The sequence below is a fragment of the Acomys russatus genome, chromosome X, assembly GCF_903995435.1.
Source record: "Acomys russatus chromosome X, mAcoRus1.1, whole genome shotgun sequence".
Taxonomy (NCBI): Eukaryota; Metazoa; Chordata; class Mammalia; order Rodentia; family Muridae; genus Acomys; species Acomys russatus.
The window spans coordinates 117,718,860-117,731,509 of NC_067169.1; the positions used below are offsets into that span (position 1 = coordinate 117,718,860).

The following is a 12,650-nucleotide window of genomic DNA, read 5'->3' on the forward strand; positions in this document are numbered from 1 at the left end:
GCCTGTAATCCCAGCACTCGGGAGGCAGAGGCAGGTGGATCGCTGTGAGTTCGAGGCCAGCCTGGTCTACAAAGTGAGTCCAGGACAGCCAAGGCTACACAGAGAAACCTTGTCTCAAAAAAAAAAAAACCAAAAACCAAACCAAAACAACAACAACAACAACAAAAAATTGAATGAATGAGTGAATATAACCCTAGCCACTACAGCAAATATTAAAAAGAAAGAAAGAAAAAAGGGTATAGACCATGTGAAGCATCCCATTTTAAATGTGACACATCAAGTCTAGTAAGAAGAAAGGTGTCAATTTCACTGATTTCAAATGTGGTAATAAAATGCAAGCATTCTTAATCATTTTGCAATATTTCTCATTATTTTTGCTTATTTATAACTCAATTTTAGGGACCCCAGAAGGAAAATAGCATTTTATTCCACTTATACAGTTCTGCTATATGATTATCTGTTCAATATCTACTTTATTGACTTTAGACATGTTAGATCCAGCACCACACAAATTTCTGCCACTACAAAAATCATCCCCATATCCAAGATGATAGTCCTAAGGCACACAAGCAGATTATTGAACACTTGATGGTGACTGTGAGTAAATAACTGATTCCTTAGGTTTGTTGAACTTAAAATAATTAAAATTTATGTTTAAAAAGCCACTTTTGGATAACGGCCACTAGAAGTGAGTAATTATAGTGACTATTATAATTACAGCACAAACAGGAATGTTAAGTAGAATTACAAGCCTATCTTAAAATCTAAATTTCAGTTATTTATTTTTGATACACAATAAGCAGCAATACTACTAGAATACATATTACAAAGCACCTAACTTAGTCAGTAATCATCTATGAACATTTATTTATTTCTGTCTTTCGAGACAGGGTTTCTCTGTGTAGCCTTTGCTCACTTTGTAGACCAGGCTGGCCTACGAACTCACAGCGATCCGCCTGCCTCTGCCTCCCGAGTGCTGGAATTAAAGGCCTGCCTCTGCCTCCCGAGTGCTGGAATTAAAGGCGTGCGCCACGGGAACGGGAGGATATAAAACACCATCCATGCAAGGGGTTAAAATGGGTAGGTGTGCGGAAGGCTACAGAAAGTCGTCATTGGGAAGGAATGTGCCTGACATCTCGCGAGACCTGCTATTGTTGCAAGTGGTACGAGAGTTCCGAGTTCCAGGAGTTTCAAGTCCCACGAGAGCTTAAGCTGCAGAGGTTCTGGGCTGGGCTGTGAGGTGTTGCCTTAGGCCGGCCGGAGTCCTGAATCATGCCTTCGGATATCAGGCCAAGGCAGGGAAGGCATAGATCGAAGAGCGCGGCTCTCCGTGGAGTACGCTCAAAGATAACAACTTCTGATAGCGGCCACCGAGGCGAGAATCCGGCTCCCAGGATGTTTCAAGGACCACAGAGATCTGGTCCGACGATCAACATGGCGGCCGTCCCTCAGTTTGGCTTCTGGGCTGCAGTTCGCCAGTGTCTGCAAAATATGTGGTACCGGAGGAACTTGGGTCTGTTTCTGCTTTTAATCTGGACTTTGGTGATCCTGTGCTATATTGTGAACACCAGTAAGTATTGGAGAGTAGACAAGGTGGGACAGGGCCTTGGGAAGTGTGAGTGAGGTGAGGATAAGGGTGGGGCAGAATGATGGGTAGTGCCCGGGAAGGGATTGGTGCGAAAAGGGCGTGCTTGGGGCCAAAGGTGGCAGGGTGAGGGGAACCGAGGCCCAGGGGAATTGATAGAGACCAAGGCGGTTAGTGAGGCAGGGATTGCGGGGATGGGGCAGGAATGCGGGTGGGGGAGGGGCAGGGACTGCTGGGGCCTGTAAAGCAGTGCGTGGCGGCCTAGAGTGGGGATTCAGAGGTGAGGCATGGATTGAGGTGATTAAAAGTGTATTAAGTAATTGAGGATTTGAATCCGGTATTGAAATGTGTGAGGGAGTTTTTGCGAGGGTAAGGCAGGATTGCGGTTCCGGGTAAAGGGGATTGAGGGAGAGGCAAGTATGGCGGATTAAGGCAGGATTGGGAGTGTGAATTGAGGGGATTGAAATGTATTTCACTCTTCCTCACAAACTCTCTACCTCACACACTTCTTTTTATAAAATGTCAGTCCTTATTTAGGGCTAAATAATATTCCATTATACGGATTTTTTTTTACACACACACACACCCATGCATCATATATATATACACATATATAATACATATATAATACATATATACATATACATATATTTATATTTTTAATCAAGTATGCCAAATTTGTGTTGTTTCCTACGTTGACTGTTGTAATGCTTCTATGAGCATTTGTATATAAATTTTTGTGTGGATCTATTTTCAACTTTTGCAAGGTGGAATTTAGGGTCATATAGGAACTACGTATTGACTTTTCTGAGGAGGCCATAGACAGATTTGTCATGACTTACTCATTAATGTCTCCAGCAGCAGTGTTCAACATTTGTTGTTCCTCTCCCTTTGTAACGATAGCTTCCTTATAGATGTAAAATGTATCATGCTTTGGTTTTGATTTGCATTTCTTGAATAACTTGTGATGCTGAACATGTTTTCATGTGATTGTTGACATTTTTTAACTTTGGAAAACTGTTCTTTCTAAACTTTGCCCATTTTAAATGTATTTCTAAAATTTTAATGCATTTCAGAATTCTTTATGTGTTCTATATATTAGACCATTATCTAATAAGATGATTTGTAACTATTCCCTCCAGTTGTGTACATTGTCTTTTATTATCTTCATAATGTCCATAATGCCTTTGTTTTGTTTGAAGTCACCTTGTTACTTGGCCTAGGCCTGCCTAGCCTAGGTTGTGTTGCAACTTGTCAAGATACTTCTGATGCCTCCCGCATGCTGAGGTTACAGGCATGTGAAGTCATGCTCAACATAATGCCCTTTGATGTATGAAAGATTTAAACTCTTGGGAATGCTAATTTATGTTTTTTTCTTTGGTTATTTGTTCCTTCAGTGTCATATTTAAGCAGCCATTGGCAAATCCAAGTTCATAAATACTGTTTCTGTTTTCTTCTAAGAATTTTAAAGATTTAGCTCTTATATCCGGATTGTTGACCCATTTATGTTACTTTTTATATATGATATAGATGAGTTAACTTATTTTACCTTTTGCATGCACATAATCAGTTTTTTAGTATCTCAAAATTTTTACAGACTTGTTTCATTTTTATTTGTGTGTGTTTCGGTGTATATACACATGTTTGTGTCAGGGTATCTTTGTAGTAGAATGAAAGAGGTCTAAGACCTGTATCCCTGTGTAAGGACATCAGCACAGTTTTCAATTTATTTCGTAGGTTCTAATTTAGTTGGAATGCATACCGTTTTTATTTTTCTATTCTTTTTTGTTCCTGAATTTTCCATTGGTAAAATTTTAAACACTAAGCTTTTGTTAGCCAAACTTGTTATTTAAAACATTGCCCAGAAGGCCAATGGAATGTGTGAGCTAGTAAGTTAACTATTTGTTAATTTGAATACATGTGCAGTTTTGTACCAGAATCACAATCTGATTATCAGTGTCTATGCTTTTAGAATATTAAAATGCAACATCTGTTATATTTCCATAATTAGTTAAGCAAAGGTTAATTACTATAAAAGCTTCATTGAAAATGTTTATTATATATACTGGAATTAATAATCTCACTTAACACTTTTCAGATTCTGTGTCTCCAAGAGAGAAATTGCCATGGCATGGTGAAACTCTAGAACATGGTTCCCACGGGGAAATTTTGCTGAATTTTTTCTTTCCAACAAGTAAGTTGATTTTTTTTTTTTTTTTTTTTTTTACTTAATGCCCTTGTTTTAAAAACAATAGTTAAGTACTTAGGAAGTAGTTTGTTTTCTCAACATTGGAGTGGAACTGCCTTTGAGCCTTGACTCTGGACATCAGCATTTTCATCTTATAATGAAGATACCCCAGAAATTGTGAAGATGATCTGGGATAATAATTGTAAGGCAAATGTGGCATATTAAGGCTTATGCTTATAATTTTTCTTTTTTTTAGCTTATAATTTTTCATAAAATATTTTTCTCTTAGAAATACTTAAAGCCTTTATAACTTACCTGAGAGGCATGGCCTAATTTAGTAACTGAACCAGTACTGTTAAATTGATGTCTTCTGTGACATTAAGCAGTGGCTCTGTTGTTACAGAATGTACCAGATGTTTTCCCATCTGTGTTAATCATAAAATGTCCAGGTTTCAAGTTGCATCATTTTGTGATCTGTATATGTGTGTTTGTTTTTTTTTTTTTTTTTTTAAATCAAGCACATGATGGCCCTTGAGGATTATTAACCACAAACACATTTTATTTTGCACAGCATGTGGTCCCCTTTCAAAGCAAAGTTTCTCATAAATTGTCATGATAAAGATTTTACTAAAAACTATATAGAATTCATTCTAAGAAGATCTGATATACTTATCTAAACACAAAATTAAATCCATTGTTTAATTCTAGATTACATCATTGAAGACTTCTGTGGAAAATCTCTTTATGCTTCTCTAGTGATTTCATCAAGTATAAAGTAGCTATCCTCATAGGTAGCAAAATAAATGAGTTCTTAAAACAAAACTATTGCCATAGTCAAGTTGAATGAACAAAAAAAAATATGTCTAAGAATAGGCTAAAAGAAGGGCTTACTGAGTATAACAGAAATAAATGAAGGTTAAACTTTAGAGCTTTGAAAACAAGCAGAGATAAACTGTCCACCACTTGCTGAGGGTAATTACAGTAGTGTAAGCACTGAAGTGGCCTTTGAAATGGTTGTTTGTTATTATTATTATTTTTTTCAAGATAGGGTATCTCTATGTAGCCTTAGCTGTCCTGTAATCTTTTTGTACACCGGGGTGGCCTCAAACTGACAGATTCCCCCTGCCTTTGTCTCCCTGAGTGTTTGGATCACAGGCTATTTTGTTTTTATATTTTAATTTTCCTAACACAAGAAATAAAAGCAAAATCAATTGTATAAAACTTCTTCCTCAAATCAAATTGTTTCTTCTCCCTCCCTCCTCTTTACTCTTCCTTGCTCCATTGCTTTCTTTCATTATTGTTGAACAGGGGCACAGCCAAGGGTAACCTATGTAGTCAGGATGGTATTGATCTTTTGTTCCTTTGGTTTCCATCTCCGAAATGCTAGAATTCCAGCCACATTCCACCAAGCCTAGTTTTATACGGTGCTAGGGACCCACCCCAGGATGACATGTATATCAGGCAAACATTTTATCAACTAAGCCACATTCCCAGCCCTGCTTTCTTTTTTAAAGAAAAATTTGGTCTGTATTGATTCACATATTTAAAAGAACAAGATTAATATTTTTCGGTTGTATGTGCTATCTTCTTTAAAAACAATAATTGTGAACTACATAATGGAAAAGATTTTGAGGTTTAAGGTGATGCATGTACTAATTACTCCAAAATAATCATTACACACATATACATATATAATTATATATTTATTGCAAGGCCACTGTGTCCCATAAATGTATACAATTATTGTATGCCAGTTAAGGAAACTTTTTTTTGTGACTCTGAAGGTTGTTTTTAAAAATACACATCTGTGTTTTTTAATTAGCTTTTTAAAAATAGCATACAAAGGAATAGGTTTTAGGGTAACATTTTCATTTATTTATCTACGTATTTATTTATTCACTTTACATCCTGGTCATAGCCCCATCCCTCCTCACTTCTTCCCTCTTCCCCCTCCCCTTCCCTATTCCTCAGAAAAGGGGAGCCCCACTTCCCATCCACCCCAGCTCATCAAGTAATATCAGAACTGAGTATGTCCTCTTCCCCTGTTGCCTGGCACAGCAGTCCCACCAGGGGGAATCAATTGAAAAGCTGGCATCAGAATCCATATCAGAGACAGCCCTGCTTCCCTTACTAGAGAACCCACATGAAGCCTGAGCTGCTCATCAACTACATCTGTGTAGGGGGCCAAGGTCCAGTCCATGCATGGTCCTTGGTTGGTGCTTCAGTCTCAGCCAGCCGCTCTGGGCCCTGGATAGTTGGCTTTGTTGGTCTCCTTGTGGAGCCCCTGTCACCTGCAGCTCCTTCAATCCTTACCCTCCACTTTTCTAGAAGGTTCCCTATGCATTGCACAATGTTTGGCTATGAGTCTGAGCATCTGTTTTGAGACACTGCTGGGTGGAGCCTCTCAGGACAACTCTGCTAGGCTCCTGGCTGCAAGCATAGCAGAATATCCTTAATTGTGTCAGGGGTTGGTTCTCTCTCATGGAGTGCGTCTTGTGTTAGGCCAGCATTGGGTGGACCTTCCCTCAGTCTCTGCTCTCTCTGCTCTATCTTTATCCCTGGACATCTTGTAGGCAGGGTAAATTTTGGGTCAAATTTTATGTAGGTGGGCTGGGTGTTCCCCTCCCTTTGCTAGGAGACTTGTCTAGTTAGAGGTTGTCCTCTTCAATCTCCATGGCCTCTGTTACTAGGAGTCTCTGCTAGAGTCCCTCTCATATCCCCCCTGGAGCCTACCATGGCTTAGATCTCCAGCTTGTCTCAGAGATGCCTCAGCCCACAGTTTCCCTTTTCTCTACAGGCCTTTTGTCCTTCCCCTACCTCACCCTCCCCAGGTCTGATTTTGTTGATCCTTACCGGTCTTACTCTCCTGCTCACCTCCTGCTTGTCCACTTTCTTCCCTAAGTTAACCCCCTTTTACTTCATGTCAGAAATATTCATGTTTTAACTATTTATTTTGTTATTTTTAATCATGTGTCTATATGCCAATATATGGTTATGCACGTGTGAACAAGTGTCCAATGAAAACAAAGGTATTGGATCCTTCTGGAGCTGGAGTTACAAGCAGCTGTGAGCCACTTGATATGGGCATTAGGAATCAAACTCTGGTCTCTGGAATATAGTACATGCTCTTAATCTCTGAGCCATCTTAACCACCCTCCCCAACATATTCAGCTTACTTTTTTTTTTTTCTTTTTCCAACTTCCTTAGGACCTCTTTTTACCCCGTCATAAGTTTCCTTTCTAGTTTCATACCTACCACATACTCACACAGATATAAAAATTAGAATATACGATATGGGATGTATGCATGAGAGAGGACATGTATGTAGCATTTGCTTTTTTTGAGTTACTTAATAGAATAATTGCTACTACCTTCTATTTTTCTGTAGTGTCATGATTTCAAAATCACAAAAAGTATCCTTTCTGTTGTCTTTGTGTCACTACTATTTCCCTCATGGCTTATAGTTCTTTTAAAACTATTTTACCAGCATGGGATTATTCACAAAGTGTTTACCCAACATACACAAAGCTCTGAGTTTGAGTTCTAGCACTGCATGAAACTGGGCACAGTGGTCATCTGTACTCCTAGTGTTCAAGAGGCTCTGTCTCAAGTTCAAGGCCATTTGTGTTTGTATAGAGGACTTGATATATAGGTTGGCCTAGTATACTGGAGACCTACTATCAAAAAGATACCCTATTAGTTAACAACTTGTATATTTCTGCAGTTAATCCAATTTGAAAAGTATATTGTTAATTATTTTCTCATTTTAACTTTAGCATTCATCATTATTTATATTTTAGAATTTACTGTGTTGAGTTTTTCATTTTTCTCTTGCTTTGTATTTTTTGACTATGAAAAGTGCTTATTAATCATGCTAACAATTCTTTCTTGGATTCCTATCTTTGAAAGCATGCATCATAAGAGAGAACCAGGAAGTGGTGGCATGTAATAAGAAGGCGTATCTCAACAAGACTGAATGTTTCAGATCCAAGTGTTGCTTTTCATCATCTGGGACCAAAATGAAGTGCTATGCCCCACTGAGAGACAGTAAGTCTCATTCGTTTATTTACATTAAATCCTGAAAAAAATGTTTAAATAAATAGTTGCAAGGTTTTAAGTACATCTTTAGCCTTCCTAGATTAACATTTTGAAGGAACTCCCAAACCAAGACCAATAGTATCAATAGAAATTTTCAGTAGTTTTCTAGTGGTTTCTGTTTAGCCCTTAGATGATGACTAACCATTTAGAATTGGTCTAACCTGCTCATTTGGTTCACTCACTTCCTTCTTTTCAAAACATCTAAGCTACTGTATGAGGCATGGCCATCTTTCTAAGAGAAGGTAGTTGAATGGTGCCCAGCAATGTTCTATTTATCAAATTACTGACCACCTCCTATTGAAAGGTAAAACTTAGGCACTGATTTATTACAGCTTGTGCAAAGTTGTACAACAAGGCATAGTCTTTATTTCCAAGGTTTGGGTCAGGGCACAGGGGCTTCAGAGCTTGGCAGAATTGTCAGCTTTCTTTTGACATAATCTGTGGGGCAAGGGTCACACAGCTAATGACTTACAGATAAGCTCAGAGGTGTGCTTTACTAACCTTCTAGGCTTTTCTGAATCTAGTCAGTTCCCAATCAACATTTACTATCATAGAGATTAATCCCGTCTCACTCACTGGAAACAGTCTTAGATGATAAGCTTGTACCAAAAGAGAGATTAGCAGGAGAAAAACATCACAAATTGATTTGATTATACTTTAATGTTACACTTAGGCTTTTGAATTAAGAGGAGATGATACAAGAATATACTTAAGGTTCTATGAAGTATGGACACATGTATAAATGATTGGACAAAAGACTGATTTAAATGGAAAACTCTGAGACGGTCTCTCCAGAGTCTTAATGGCATCTCTGTAGCACATTCTTTCCTTCCCAGTATTTGCCTCAGGGAGGGCCCTTTATGAAATTGAGATCTTATGACATACTAAGTTAGAGATTTCTTTTTGTTTTCTCTCTCTTCCCTTCTGTCACTTGTTTTATTTTTTGTTTGTTTGCTTGTTTTTTTGTTTTTGTTTTTGTTTTTCGAGACAGGGTTTCTCTGTGTAGCCTTGGCCATCCTGGACTCACTTTGTAGACCAGGCTGGCCTTGAACTCACAGCGATCCACCTGCCTCTCGAGTGCTGGGATTAAAGGCGTGTGCCACCACACCCGGCTGTTTGCTTGTTTTTGTTTTTTACTAATAAGTGTAATCTTATGGAACTCAGACTTGATTCAAATTTGCTTTGTAGTTGAACTTCTCATTTTTCTATCGCAACCTCAGATGTTCAGATTTCAGTCATGTGTCACAGCACGCAGCTGGTCAGAGAATTGAAAGGCAGTGGAGGGTCATAGTAACAGTTTTGAGCTTTTGGCTAGCTTTGGGAAAAAAACCTTCTGCTTTCTGTGACCTGTCGTGGGGTAAGTAAAAATTTCTCTGGCTTTTCCTCTGGAGGAGGGAAGAATAGGAAATAGGAAGCCAGGAAAAAAATCAGAAAGAAATTTTACTTTTATTTTCTGAGACACGTCTAGTCTTCTAGCCTGACTCTGAACTTCCTTTGTAGCAGATGATGACTTAAAATTTGCCGTGAGATTATGGACATGCACTATCACCTAATTTATGTGATGCTAAAGGTCAAACCTTGGGCTTCATGCACACTAAGCAAACACTCTACCAGCTTCTGGCCTTCTAAGGCTACATGGGAGGCCTTTCCCTATGGGGTATCAGTTTCTGCTTAGTCCTAATAACCTCAGTTAGACATGTCTTAAAACGCTAAGACATGACTTAACATTTTATTCTCCATTTCTGCTCCGATGTAACTGTCTTCCCATTTATCTTGTCTTCAACGACTTTGATGTAGCAGTAGATGTGGCTGGTTCCTGTTAGGTGTCTTTATTAGCTCTCCTTTGTTCTGTCTCTTTAAAAATGATCCCATGTAAAATTACCTTTTTAAGATTTTTATTTCCTTCTGAAGTTAAAGCAATATACCATCTGCTTTTTTTTTTCTTACCTTCATTTGCTAGTGGGGACATACTATCTTCCAGTTCCATGATGAATGGATTTGATGTGATAGAGCACTAAGAAGTAATAATAATAAGATCCATGCAGAACAGTATCTTAGGTTTATATAAGTCCCTATTCAATTTAGAGCTTACTTTTGTATATCTAGTATTAATGATGAAAACTAAAGCCTGATCATGAATATAGTATTGCAGTTTTAATGCTGTCATATGGTACTTGGAATTCATTAATCAGTTTACTGTTTTTATTATGTGTGAGGAAACATTTGATTCTTTTAGTGGAAAAATTGAGCCATGACTTACAATTTCCTAATCACATTATAGTGAATTTATCAGTGCATATGAAGCTAAAGTATGCTTATTCACCTGCAAATTTTTGATTCTGTGTTTAATTGAGTACTTTGTAATTTGGAAGTAATCACTGAAAAAGCCATTTCTTTCCCAAGTTAACTGTTCATAGATTGATTTGTTTTTCAGATTCTCTACGATGCAGAACATATGGCCATAGAATAAGAACATTTAGGGCCATATAAAGAATCCAATATTATGAATCATATTCTGCCAATGGAAAGTCTGGTTATTTTGTTTAAGATGCTGTTGGAGGCCACATTTTGAAAGTACTTGAAACATAATAAGGAAGTTTACCTTTATTTTACTTTATTAACTCATATTTTTTAAAATAAAGACTTTGTAAAATAGTTCAGATTTGCTTCTCTTGCCTAGTCCTAAAAGTAACGGGTCATAATTAAACCAACAGAGCCTCTACAGATGCTCCGGGTGTTTGGGTGCTCTGTGATCGTCATGATAATCGTGGGACTTCTGCCTATGTATTGTTGCTCTCTTTGCCGCAGGAGGTAGGTAAACATAATCCTTTCTTTGTTAAGTGCTAACTATACATGGATATTTGTATGTAGACACATTGATTCTAACGCTTTAAATATGATCAGATGATGTTTGGGTGCCTTTTGTTTTTTGGGAAAAACACAAAAATAAAATTACTAAATTTTTCTTTTTAAGACATGCTATTTTTTTCACAACTAAAAGATGCTGTGTTTGGTATGCTTTGTATATTTCATCATAAAAATCCCAACAGGAAGGAAAAAGAACTCCATAAGTTGGAGATGTGTGCAGTTAGGGTGGTTATTAACTGCAAATGAAATGGATCTCTGGAAATGTTAGGCTGCCATTGGTCTTCTATCCTTGGTCTTAGAGCACACACATCGGGCTGTCTTTAAAATAAATTATATCTGATCTTTTTCATAGAGATTTATACAAAATCTGAAAGGAAACCTAGCACTTGCTGATTGCAAATTTGCTCTTTTTTTTTTTTTTGTAGCTCTATTCACTGAAACAGAGCGGGTATGAAAGTACACAGCAGAGCCAGAATGAGCGTGAAAGTGTGAGGCAAGGAATATAGCTTAATGACATAGTGCTTCCTTTGCATGAGGCTCAAAGGTTCAACTCCCAGAGCTGAAAAAATTGCCAGGGAATTAGAAACATAGTATTAAGGAAATCCCACATTCAGATTCCAGTACAGGCTCACCATAGGCATGACTGAGAGCAAGTACCTCCTTCAGTTTTCTGGGAAAAGTTGTTGATTGCAGATTAAGCATTTCTGATGTTTATACACCTTATTTTACTTTCCATAAGGATCTCAAGGTTCTGTTTATTACTTCAACAGATTGTATGTGTGTGTGTGTCTGTGTGCATGCGTACGTGCGTGCGTGTGTATAATACTAAGGATTGATCAGAAGACTTTGTTGCTAAGGTAAGTGCAATATCACAAACCCATTTGCCCAGCCTTGTCACTTTCTATTTCCAGTCAGGGACTCATTTAGTTGTGCAGCATGGCTTTGAAGTTACTGCATAGCTCAGATTGGCCTTGTACTTCTGGTTTTCTTTCACAAGGTGCAAATTTAACAGATCATTGAAAATTTTTCTATCAACTGCAGCATTTTGCCTGTTTCTGCTTGCATTCAAGCCAATTCCTTTTCTTAGAATTCCTTTGGATTTAAATTTTGCGTGGATAATATTCTCTGTGTGGTATATGCTCATGTGTATGAGGGTACACGTGCCTATGCTTGTGAGGAAGCCAGAGGATGCTAGATGTTCTGGCCCATCACCCTTCACCTATTCATTTGAGACAGGCTTAGGTTACAGGCACACAAGGCCATGTCTGGCTTTTTTTTTCCCTGCTAATAAGCAAACCCAAGTCCTCATGGTCATGTACCAAGTATTCTTACTTGAATTCATGGTTTCTATTCCATAGCCTTTGTCTACCCTCACCCCATCTCTGTCTCTTTCTCTCTGTTTGAAGCAAAGTCATGTCATCTTTTAAAAATTAGTTATATATTTACTTGTGTGGTTGCTTCATCTGTATGCATACCTGTACCACATACTTTGCTGGTGCCCGAGGAGGCCAGAGGAGAGCATCAAATGTGCTAGAACTGTAGTTAAAAATGGTTGTAAGTCACCTGTGTGTCCTCGGAATCAAACCTATGTCCTTTGGGAAAGAAGCCAATGCTCTTAACCAATGGGCAATCTTTCCTGCCCTTTGTTTGCTTTTCTAATTTTTTTCCTTTTTCTAGGTGATTGGGGGTAGGAGTGGAGTTTTTGATTCCCTTCTTCCCTTCAAAACTTGCTTTTATATAAAAAATAACTTATGATAAATGCAAAATCTTTGTTAGGATTCAATGGCTAGAGCTATGCTTTATAATTTAGGAAGTATATGGATAATAAGATTGGTATAATTTCTCCTGAATCTTCCATTACACATTTACCAACATGTTTTAGGAAGACATTCATATCCACTGGATTCTTTA

The 12,650-nt window shown here is 37.9% G+C and overlaps 1 protein-coding gene across 1 annotated transcript; it reads left to right on the forward strand.

Moving 5' to 3' along the window:
- Positions 1–1,272: 1,272 nt before the first annotated feature.
- On the forward strand, positions 1,273–12,420 carry Fmr1nb (FMR1 neighbor). The gene is made up of 5 exons (XM_051141932.1): positions 1,273–1,570; positions 3,684–3,779; positions 7,683–7,820; positions 10,586–10,682; positions 12,417–12,420. Exons 1-5 carry the CDS (start codon positions 1,273–1,275, stop codon positions 12,418–12,420), a joined length of 633 nt encoding a protein of 210 aa, XP_050997889.1.
- The last annotated feature ends 230 nt before the right edge of the window (positions 12,421–12,650 follow it).